Consider the following 11830-nt stretch of genomic DNA (forward strand, 5'->3'; position numbering starts at 1 on the left):
TTGAAGGGTCCAACACGTCCTCGACCGGAACCCAGCACCTCCCCTCCGGACCGTACCCCTCCCACTCCATGAGATACTGAAGGCCCCTCGCCCGACGCCTCGAATCCAGTATGGAGCGAACCGAGTACGCGGGGGCGGAGAAACCTCCCGCACCTCAGACTCCTGGAGTGGGCCAGCCACCACCGGCCTGAGGAGAGACACATGGAACGAGGGGTTAATATGGTAATCGAGGGGAAGCTGTAACCTATAACAAACCTCGTTCACTATCCTCAGGACTTTAAATGGCCCCACAAACCGCAGACCCAGCTTCCGGCAGGGCAGGCGGAGGGGCAGGTTTCGGGTCGAGAGCCAGACTCGGTCCCCCGGTGTGAACAACGGGGCCTCACTGCGGTGGCGGTCTGCGTTCTCCATTTGGCGCAGCACGGCCCGCTGAAGGTGTACACGGACAACTTTCCATGTCTCCTCCGCGCGCCTAAACCAGTCGTCCACCGCAGGAGCCTCGGTCTGACTCTGATGCCACGGTGCCCGAACCGGCTGGTACCCCTATACACACTGAAAGGTGGAGAGGTTAGTGGAGGAGTGGTGGAGTGAGTTCTGCGCCATCTCGGCCCAGGGCACGAACGCCGCCCACTCCCCCGGCTGGTCCTGGCAATAGGACCGCAGAAACCTGCCCACATCCTGGTTTACTCTCTCCACCTGCCCATTACTCTCGGGTGAAAACCTGAAGTAAGGCTGATCGAGATCCCCAGACGTTCCATGAAAGCATTCCAGACCCTAGACGTGAATTGCGGACCTCGATCAGACACTATATCCTCAGGCATCCCGTAGTGCTGGAAGACGTGCGTAAACAAGGCCTCTGCAGTCTGTAGGGCCGTAGGGAGACCGGGCAGAGGGAGGAGACGACAGGACTTCGAAAACAAATCCACAACGACCAGGATCACGGTGTTACCCTGTGAGGGGGGAGATCGGTTAGAAAATCCACCGACAGGTGCGACCAAGGCCGCTGTGGAACGGGTAAGGGGTGTAGCTTACCTCTGGGTAGGTGCCTAGGAGCCTTACACTGGGCGCACACCGAGCAGGAGGAAACATAAACCCTCACGTCCTTGGCCAAGGTGGGCCACCAGTACCTCCCGCTCAAACAGCGCACTGTCCAACCGATCCCAGGGTGACCAGAGGAGGGTGACGTGTGGGCCCAATTGATCAACCGGTCACAAACAGCAGACGGGACGTACAGACGCTCAGCGCGACACTGGACGGGAGCGGGTTCTGCGCGTAACGCCTGCTCAATGTCTGCGTCCAGCTCCCACACTACCGGCGCCACCAGTCAGGAGGCGGGGAGTATGGGGGTGGGATCCATGGGCCGCACCTCTGTGTCATACAGCCGGGAGAATGCGTCTGTCTTCACGTTCTGGGAGCCTGGCTTGTAGGAAAGGGTAACACACAAAACGGGTGAAAAACATGGACCACCTTGCCTGGCGAGGGTTCAATCTCCTCGCTGCCCGGATGTAATCCAGATTGTGGTGGTCAGTCCAGATGAGGAAAGGGTGTTTAGCCCCCTCAAGCCAATGTCTCCACGCCTTCAGAGCCTTGACGACAGCCAACAGCTCCCGCACCGCCGGGCTGAGCTTCTTCGAGATGAAGGCACAGGGGCGGAGCGTCGGTGGCATACCCGAGTGCTGAGAGAGCACAGCTCCTATCCCAGCCTCTGACGCGTCCACCTCCACTATGAACGCCAAAGAGGGATCTGGATGGGCCAGCACGGGAGCCGAGGTAAACAGAGCCCTCAGGTGACCAAAAGCCCTGTCCGCCTCAGCCGACCACTGCAAATGCACCGGGCCCCCCTTCAGCAGTGAGGTAATGGGAGCCTCTACCTGACCAAAACCCCGGATAAATCTCTGGTAGTAGTTGGCAAACTGGCTAGCACCACGGGAAACGCAGGAGAGTCAATGAGGAAGAGACTGATTTTCTCCTTGTGACCCCCCTGCGTCACCATACCCAGAGGAGCGGTGGCCTCCCTAATCAACCCTGACCCTAATGGTCAACTGTCTAAGGCGTGAACGGGGAAGGGCACAGCCACGGGAACGATGGGGATCCCTAAACTATAGGCTAACGCTCTATCTATAAAATACCCAGCCGCGCCTGAATCTACGAGCGCCTTATGCTGGGAATGCTGGGAAAACTCGGGAAAAGTGACATACACAAACATGTGTGCAACAGAGGGCTCTGGGTGAGAATGGTGCCGGCTCACCTGGGGTGACGCCAGAGCGCCCTGCCTGCTGCCTCGATACCTAGAGGAACCAACCCGGCACCGACTGGCAGTGTGACCTCTGCAGCCACAGATGATGCACGAGCTGGAACCCCCTCCAGTCTCCCTGCGCACCGCCCCTCCCAGCTCCATGGGTATCGGAGAGGGGGTGCTGGGAGATGGAACTAACAGACCCCGATCTGATTGTCTGTGGGTAGCTAGCAGGTTATCCAGCCGGATGGACAGGTCCACCAGCTGGTCGAACGTGAGGATGGTGTCTCTGCAGGCCAACTCCCGACGGACGTCCTCGCGCAGACTGTTTATTTATTTATTTATTTTAATTTTATTTATTTCACCTTTATTTAACCAGGTAGGCAAGTTGAGAACAAGTTCTCATTTACAATTGCGACCTGGCCAAGATAAAGCGAAGCAGTTCGACAACATACAAAAACACAGAGTTACACATGGAGTAAAACAACATACAATCAATGATGCAGTAGAAAAAATTAAGACTATATACAATGTGAGCAAATGATGTGAGATAATGGAGGTAAAGGCAAAAAAATGCCATGGTGGCAAAGTAAATAAAGTATGGCAAGAAAAACACTGGAATGGTAGATTTGTAGTTTGAAGAAAGTTAAAAGTTAAAATATAAATAATATGGTGCAAAGGAGCAAAATAAATAAAATAAATAAATACAGTAGGGGAAAAGGTAGTAGTTTGGGCTCAATTAAAGATGGGCTATGTACAGGTGCAGAGATCTGTGAGCTGCTCTGACAGCTGGTGCTTAAAGCTAGTGAGGGAGATAAGTGTAACGATAATGGTCGATCAGGGCCCTCATCTAAGCTCCGCCCAGCAACGCATTTGATTGGTTTAACATGTTGATTTACACCGCGTCTCAATCCCTTTTTTACAGGTTGAAGTTTATTGTCACGTATCTTGCCCTGAAGGCAGAACTGAGCGATTTCCGGTCGATAGTTCAGCTGCAAAGTCAAAATTTGGCTATATCATAAAAATTCATGAAAACAAAATTATGTTTTTTTTTGTTTTAGTCTAAGGTTAGCAGTGTGGTTGTGGTTCAGGTTAAGGTTAGGTTTAAAATTCAGATTCTATTGAAATGTGTGTCTGCGCCAGCTAGTTATCACTCTGCATAGCTGCCTTCAGAACAAGATTCATGACAATAACCTGACCCCTTTTTTAGCTATGTATGTCCATAGACTACACCAGGCTTTCCGATTAGGGAAGGCTAGGGTCAAACGTTCACCAGATCTAAATTATTATTCACCGTATGGTAATCCTATATCACGCAGTAACATAAAAAACGGGATATTGCCCGTCAATCAGAGAGTTAAGTTTATGTTAAGGCTCCAGGGTAAAAAGTCATGGCCTGCATGCCAAATCCCCCCATTCCCCATTCCCTTCACATTCCCTACATAGTGCACTACTTTTTACCAGAGCCCCTATGGCACCCTGGTCAAAAGTAGTGCACTAGGGAACAAGCGTGCCATTTGGGATGTAACCGTGGTAACCTCTCACAATGCAGGATGTCATAATATTACCCTGTAATTCTAGAGTTTTCCCTGCTGAGTGGAAAAGACCATTTCCTGACATACTAGGTCTCAAATTCCCTATATCGTTCACTACTGTTGACCAGAGCAAAGGTAGTGCACTAAATAGGGAATAGGGCTCTGGTCTAAAGTAGTGCACTAAATAGGGAATAGGGCTCTGGTCTAAAGTAGTGCACTATATAGGGAATAGGGCTCTGGTCTAAAGTAGTGCACTATATAGGGAATAGGGCTCTGGTCTAAAGTAGTGCACTATATAGGGAATAGGGTCTCTGGTCTAAAGTAGTGCACTATATAGGGAATAGGGTCTCTGGTCTAAAATAGTGCACTATATAGGGAATAGGGGGTAGTGCTGAGCGATTCTTTCTTTTTGAAATCAGTTCAGTTTCTGTTCGATTCTTTAAAAATAATAATAATATTTTGGATTTCGGTTTTGATAATGAAATGTAATATGAAATAATTACGTTACAAAGCCAAAACATTGAAACATTCCCTCATTGGGTAGATATCAATAGAAAAACAGGAAAAGAAAGAATGAAATGAAAGAAAAGAAATGTGTGTATTATTGTTGTTTTATTTGATTACTTGTTCTTTTTTATTCCTTAAAGTAATAATCTGATCTCTGCTCAGCCAGTAGCAGCCAGCCAGCCAGGCAGTAGCAGCCAGCCAGCCAGCCAGGCAGTAGCAGCCAGCCAGCCAGCCAGGCAGTAGCAGCCAGCCAGCCAGTAGCAGTCAGTCAGCCAGCCAGCCAGCCAGCCAGTAGCAGCCAGCCAGCCAGCCAGGCAGGAGCAGCCAGTCAGCCAGGCAGTAGCAGCCAGCCAGCCAGCCAGTAGCAGACAGCCAGCCAGGCAGGAGCAGCCAGTCAGCCAGGCAGTAGCAGCCAGCCAGCCAGCCAGTAGCAGCCAGCCAGTAGCAGCCAGCCAGTAGCAGCCAGTAGCAGCCAGCCAGCCAGTCAGTAGCAGCCAGTAGCAGTCAGTAAGCCAGCCAGCCAGTAGCAGCCAGCCAGCCAGCCAGTAGCAGCCAGCCAGCCAGCCAGTAGCAGCCAGCTAGCCAGGCAGTAGCAGTCAGCCAGCCAGCCAGCCAGTAGAAGTCAGCCAGCCAGCCAGGCAGTAGCAGTCAGCCAGCCAGGCAGTAGCAGTCAGCCAGCCAGTAGCAGTCAGCCAGCCAGCCAGGCAGTAGCAGCCAGCCAGCCAGCCAGTAGCAGCCAGCCAGCCAGTAGCAGCCAGCCAGCCAGCCAGGCAGTAGCAGTCAGCCAGCCAGCCAGGCAGTAGCAGTCAGCCAGCCAGGCAGTAGCAGTCAGCCAGCCAGGCAGTAGCAGTCAGCCAGCCAGCCAGGCAGTAGCAGTCAGCCAGCCAGGCAGTAGCAGTCAGTCAGCCAGGTAGTAGCAGCCAGCCAGCCAGCCAGGCAGTAGCAGTCAGCCAGCCAGCCAGCCAGCCAGCCAGTAGCAGCCAGGCAGCCAGCCAGCCAGGCAGTAGCAGCCAGCCAGCCAGTAGCAGCCAGCCAGCCAGTTAGCCAGCCAGCCAGCCAGTAGCAGCCAGCCAGCCAGTAGCAGTCAGCCAGCCAGCCAGTAGCAGCCAGCCAGCCAGTAGCAGCCAGCCAGCCAGCCAGTCAGCCAGCCAGCCAGTAGCAGCCAGCCAGCCAAACAGTAGCAGCCAGCCAGCCAGCCAGCCAGGTAGTAGCAGTCAGCCAGCCAGGCAGTAGCAGCCAGCCAGCCAGGCAGTAGCAACCAGCCAGCCAGGCAGTAGCAGCCAGCCAGCCAGCCAGGCAGTAGCAGCCAGCCAGGCAGTAGCAGCCAGCCAGCCAGGCAGTAGCAGTCAGCCAGGTAGTAGCAGTCAGCCAGCCAGGCAGTAGCAGCCAGCCAGCCAGGCAGTAGCAACCAGCCAGCCAGGCAGTAGCAGCCAGCCAGCCAGCCAGGCAGTAGCAGCCAGCCAGCCAGTAGCAGCCAGCCAGGCAGTAGCAGCCAGCCAGCCAGGCAGTAGCAGTCAGCCAGCCAGCCAGTAGCAGCCAGGCAGTAGCAGCCAGCCAGCCAGTAGCAGCCAGGCAGCCAGCCAGGCAGTAGCAGTCAGGCAGCCAGCCAGCCAGCCAGCCAGCCAGTCAGCCAGTAGCAGCCAGCCAGCCAGCCAGTAGCAGCCAGGCAGCCAGCCAGCCAGCCAGCCAGCCAGCTAGTAGCAGCCAGGCAGCCAGCCAGCCAGGCAGTAGCAGCCAGCCAGCCAGCTAGGCAGTAGCAGTCAGCCAGCCAGGCAGTAGCAGCCAGCCAGCCAGTAGCAGTCAGCCAGCCAGGCAGTAGCAGTCAGCCAGACAGTAGCAGTCAGCCAACCAGGCAGTAGCAGCCAGCCAGCCAGGCAGTAGCAGCCAGCCAGCCAGGCAGTAGCAGCCAGCCAACCAGGCAGTAGCAGTCAGCCAGCCAGACAGTAGCAGCCAGCCAGCCAGACAGTAGCAGTCAGCCAGCCAGCCAGTAGCAGCCAGCCAGACAGTAGCAGTCAGCCAGCCAGCCAGTAGCAGTCAGCCAGCCAGACAGTAGCAGCCAGCCAGCCAGACAGTAGCAGTCAGCCAGCCAGCCAGTAGCAGCCAGCCAGACAGTAGCAGTCAGCCAGCCAGGCCATCTCACATTATGTGCTCCCCATACTGATTCAGAGTGGTTGGTTTAATTGCTGAAGAAACATTTTGGTTGAATGCATTCATCTGTACAACTGACTAGGTATCCCTCCTTTCCTTCCCTTCCCTCTACTGTACTGTCTTCAATCATCCTATTTAGCTAGCCTATCTAGAGATATCTGGCAGGGCTGTCTGACTAAATCATCATACTAGTTCTTCAACGTAGATAAGGTAAACTTTCACAAACTGTTTCTGTTCCCTCTTTGTTGCGTTGTGTACATTCCTCTCTCATGTGGTCTGTGTGTGTGTCTAAACTAACGTAGAAGGCGTGAAACTGTCCAGAGATCTGTATATAATGAGATGTTTCCGCCCCTAACAATGGGAGTCGTTGTCCCAAAGGCGACAAGCTGAGGTCCAAACTAAGCACATAGAAATATATTGGGTTTATTTTGGACAGATTTTGGTGAGAGTGAAACCTCTTCCTCTCTGAGCCCCCCCCCCCCCAAAAAAAAACCCCAGGCGCAATGGATTATAGTCATTGTAGTTAAATAACACGTTTCTGCGCTGAGCCTGGTTAAATATTTGCTTAATGAAAACTACAACTCCCTTCAGCCCAGCATCCCACATAGTTCTTGACTTGATTTCTTCAGATTTTTCTTAGGAATTATTTGATTTCTCTCTAGAGAAAAGATGCATTGGGCTTAAAAAACCCCCCCAAAAAACGGAACTAAATGGAATTGAAGTAATTGAACTGACGTCGTAAAAATTATTTTTTAATAACCAAACCCCCAAAATGGTGGTTAAAACCTGTTGGGGCTAAGGGGCAGTATTTTCACGGCCGGATGAAAAACATACCCAATTTGAACAGGTTACTACTCTGGCTCAGAAACTAGAATATGCATATTATTAGTAGATTTGGATAGATTTAGATAGATTTGAAATATTACTGAAGTTTCACGTTAAAATGGCCCTGAAGATTGATGCTATACAACGTTTTACATGTTTGAACAAACGTAAATAGATTTTTTTTTTTACTTTTCGTCGTGACACTTTCCTCGCGTCTCCTACATTTTGAGTAGCTTACTGAACGCGCTAACAACATGGAGTTATTTGGACATAAATTATGAACTTTATAGAACAAAACAACATTTGTTGTGGACCTGGGATACCTGTAAGTGCCTTCTGATGAAGATTATTAAAGGTAAGTGAATATTTCTAAGGTCATTTATGCATTTAGATGACTCCAAAATGGCGGCTATCTGTATTGCCTAGTGTATTTTTCTGACCACAGTACTCAGATTATTGCAAAGTGTGCTTTCCCAGTAAAGTTATTTTGAAATCTGTCAATGCGGTTGCATTCAGGAGATGTTAATCTATAATTCTTTGAATAACAGTTTAATATTTTATCAACGTTTATAAGGAGTATTTTTGTAAATTCACCGGCAGTTTTGGGGGAGATACATTTTCTGAACGTTATGCGCCGATGTAAAATGCTGTTTTTGGATATAAATATGAACTTGATAGAACAAAAAATGCATGTATTGTCTAACATAATGTCCTAGGAGTGTCATCTGATGAAGATTGTCAAAGGTTAGTGCATAATTTTAGCTGGTTTTCTGCTTTTGGTGACGCCTGTCCTTGCATTGAAAATGGCTGTGTGTAATTTTTTGTTATGTACTCTCCTAACATAATCTTACTTTATGCTTTCGCCGTAAAGCCTTTTTGAAATCGGACAATGTGGTTGGAGATGTTTATCTTTCAAATGGTGTAAAATAGATGATTGTTGGAGAAATTGAAATTATTCGATTTTTTCTGTTTTGAATTTCGCGCCATGTATCTTGTCAAGCAATCCTGTTACCGGGATAAGAACGGGAAGGGGTGGCCCCAACAGCACTAATAAGGGATTATTTGGGACGCATCCTGCAGGTATACACTCTGACTCCCTCTGACTACCCCCCCACCACTCACATCTAAAAGTTCACTACAATAACACTGTTTGAACGCCAATAATGATTGCCATTTGTTTTTTGGAAATGAACTAACTATATATTAATCGCAGGATGTCTTACAGCCTCGCATTAGTTAAATACGAAGAGGAAGCCTTAGACCAATATTAGGAGTGTGAATTGATCCCAAATAAGAGCTATAAAACACAAGCAGAAAGTGATGGTAGTGCCGTAAACTAAACTCAGATAAATTATCTGAAAATGTTTTGAAGGGATTTATCCAGATGGAATGTTTAACAATCGTGAACATTCTATCTCTCAACACAGAGTTCTATTTTTCCACAGAACAGAAAAATAAAACAGATTTCTAATGTTGCTGAGAGGAAACAGAACAGGAAAACTCTGGCATTGGGATTAGGAGGAGGGAAGGCGCTAATTTATTGGTTCTTTCACTCATCCCTTTCTGCTGCGATATTACATGTCTGTAATATCTATTTATCCTTTCCAGCTCACATGCGTACACGAGGATCCCCTGTCTCCCTTCTCCCATGTTCCTCATAAAACACATTGCAGAGCCAAGATTCACATACCATCAGAGAAAGAGGTGTTGAGTACCAAGGCAGATGGATCCAATATCTCCTATTGCGTTTTAATGTGACAACGAGACCCATAAAGCTGCTCAGAGCTGTGAATCACTAGTGGTGTGACTCCCTTAGGTGGAGGGGGGAGGAAGGAGGAGGAGGGGGGAGGAAGGAGGTGGAGGGAGGAGAGAGGGAGGAGAATGAAGGGATGACTGAGGGAAGATGTGGAGGACGGAGGAATGGCAGGAGGGAGCGAGGGAGGGAGGGAGGGCTGAGAAGAAGACGATAGGGAGGAAGGGAGGGAGGGGGTGGGAGGAGGAGGAGGAGGAGGGAGGGAGGGCTGAGAAGAAGACGATAGTGAGGAAGGGAGGGAGGACCAAGAGGAGGTCTGAGCCTGACCTGTGCATGCCGTTCCAGGATTTGGTTGTTCTCCCTCTGCAGCAGTGCCAGTTCAGCCTCCAGTCTCTGGTTGGTTTCCTGCAGGAGGCTATAGGTGATTTCCAGGGCCCGTCTGTCAGCGGTCAGGTCCTGGAGCTCCTGCTGCAGCCTCCCCGTTTCCTCCCTGGCCGACGCCCTCTCCACCTCCACCTCCCGACGACGCTCGCCAAGCTCCGCCTTCTCACCCTCGATCTGGAGCCACATGCAATCATCTTGGATCCATCTCAATGAACGTTTCTGTGATTCCTCTCCTCACCTCCTCCTCACCTCACCTCCTCCTCACCTCACCACCTCACCTCCTCACCTCATCTCACCTCACCTCCTCCTCACCTCACCTCACCTCCTCCTCACCTCACCTCACCTCCTCCTCACCTCACCTCCTCCTCACCTCCTCACCTCACCTCACCTCCTCACCTCACCTCCTCACCTCACCTCCTCCTCACCTCACCTCACCTCCTCACCTCACCTCACCTCCTCACCTCACCTCCTCCTCACCTCCTCACCTCACCTCACCTCACCTCCTCCTCACCTCACCTCACCTCCTCCTCACCTCACCTCCTCACCTCACCTCAGCTCCTCCTCACCTCATCTCACTTCCTCACCTCACCTCACTTCCTTCTCACCTCACCTCCTCACCTCACCTCCTCCTCACCTCACCTCCTCACCTCACCTCCTCCTCACCTCACCTCCTCACCTCCTCCTCACCTCACCTCCTCACCTCACCTCACTTCCTCCTCACCTCACCTCCTCACCTCACTTCCTCCTCACCTCACCTCCTCCTCACCTCACCTCACCTCACCTCATCTCCTCCTCACCTCATCTCACCTCACCTCACCTCATCTCACCTCACCTCACCTCACTTCCTCCTCACCTCCTCACCTCACCTCCTCACCTCACCTCCTCCTCAACTCACCTCACCTCCTCCTCACCTCACCTCCTCACCTCCTCACCTCACCTCCTCACCTCAGCTCCTCCTCACCTCACTCCTCGCCTCACCTCCTCCTCACCTCAGCTCCTCCTCACCTCACCTCACCTCACTTCCTCCTCACCTCAGCTCCTCCTCACCTCACCTCCACACCTCACCTTCTCAGCGGTATAGGAGCCTCTCCTCTGAACTTCATTAGTTTTGAGAAAAATGTCGAAGAGAGATGTGTCAAAGTAGTACTGAAATACCTTCCTTCATGTCGCCTCTGAGTCAGACTTACAATAGTAGTACAGTAGTAGTATAGTAGTAGTAGTAGTATAGTAGCAGTAGTAGTAGTAGTAGTATAGTAGCAGTAGTAGTAGTAGTAGTATTAGCACAGTCATAGTCATAATAGTAGCATAGTAGTATAGCAGTAGTAGTATAGGTGTATAGTAGTAGTATTAGCACAGTCATAGTCATAATAGTATAGTAGTAGTAGTAGTAGTAGTAGTAGTAGTAGTAGTAGTGTAGTAGTAGTAGTGTAGTAGTAGTAGTAGTAGTAGCAGTACAGTAGTAGTAGCATTAATAGTTTAGTCATAGTCATAGTAGTAGCATAGTAGTAGTAGTAGTAGTATAGTTGTAGTAGCAGTAGTAGTAGTATAGTTTTAGTAGTAATAGTATGGTCATAGTCGTAGTAGTAGCAGTATATTAGTAGTAGTCATAGTAGCAGTAGTAGTATAGCCGTAGTAATAGTACAGTAGTAGTAGTAGTAGTAGTAGTAGTAGTAGCAGCACAGTAGTATAGTAGTATAGTAGCAGTCATAGTAGTATAGTCGATGTAGTATAGTAGTAGTATATTAGTATAGTAGCAGTATAGTAGCATCGTACTGATACAGCAGTAGTATTGATGTAGTATTATTGCGGTTTAGTGGTAGTAGCAGTATAGTAGTGGTATAGTAGTAGTATTAGTAGAAGTTGTAGCAGTAGTAGTAGCAGCAGTAGTAGTAGAAGTAGATTAGTAGTAGTGTAGTAATATAGTAGTAGTATAGTAGTAGTATTAGTAGTAGTAGTATACAGTGCCTTCAGAAAGTGTTCATACCTCTAGACATATTCCACATTTTGTTGTGTTACATCCTGAATTCAAAACTGCTTAAATATCTCACCCATCTACACAAAATAATGACAAAGTGAAAACATGTTTTTAGATTTTTCGCAAATTTATTGAAAATGAAATACAGAAATATAATGTTGTTGATCTATCCTCTGTTTTCTCCTATGACAGCCATTAAACTCTGCAACTGTTTTAAAGTCACCATTGGCTTCATGGTGAAATCTCCCCACGGTTTCCTTCCTCTCTGGCAACTGAGTTAGGAAGGACGCCTGTTTATTTGTAGTGACTGGGTGCATTGTTACACCATCCAAAGTGTAATTCATAACTTCACCATGCAGAAAGGGATTTTCAATGTCTGCTTTTTAAATATGTTGATCTAAAACAGGATGAAGGAAACCGCACACTGCTCTTGATAGTATCACTGGTATTTAATAAGCTTACGTATC

General features: G+C 49.5%; 1 protein-coding gene across 1 annotated transcript in view; it reads right to left on the reverse strand.

The window, feature by feature from the left end:
- The window catches only part of crocc2 (ciliary rootlet coiled-coil, rootletin family member 2), a 157023-nt gene that overhangs the window by 41993 nt on the left and 103200 nt on the right, over positions 1-11830 (reverse strand). Inside the window, exon 17 of the mRNA XM_029697372.1 lies at positions 9332-9562. Within this exon, the coding sequence (XP_029553232.1) occupies positions 9332-9562 (231 nt within the window). The remainder of the gene's footprint in view (positions 1-9331; positions 9563-11830) is intronic.

Source organism: Salmo trutta, chromosome 17 (assembly GCF_901001165.1).
Source record: "Salmo trutta chromosome 17, fSalTru1.1, whole genome shotgun sequence".
NCBI lineage: Eukaryota > Metazoa > Chordata > Actinopteri > Salmoniformes > Salmonidae > Salmo > Salmo trutta.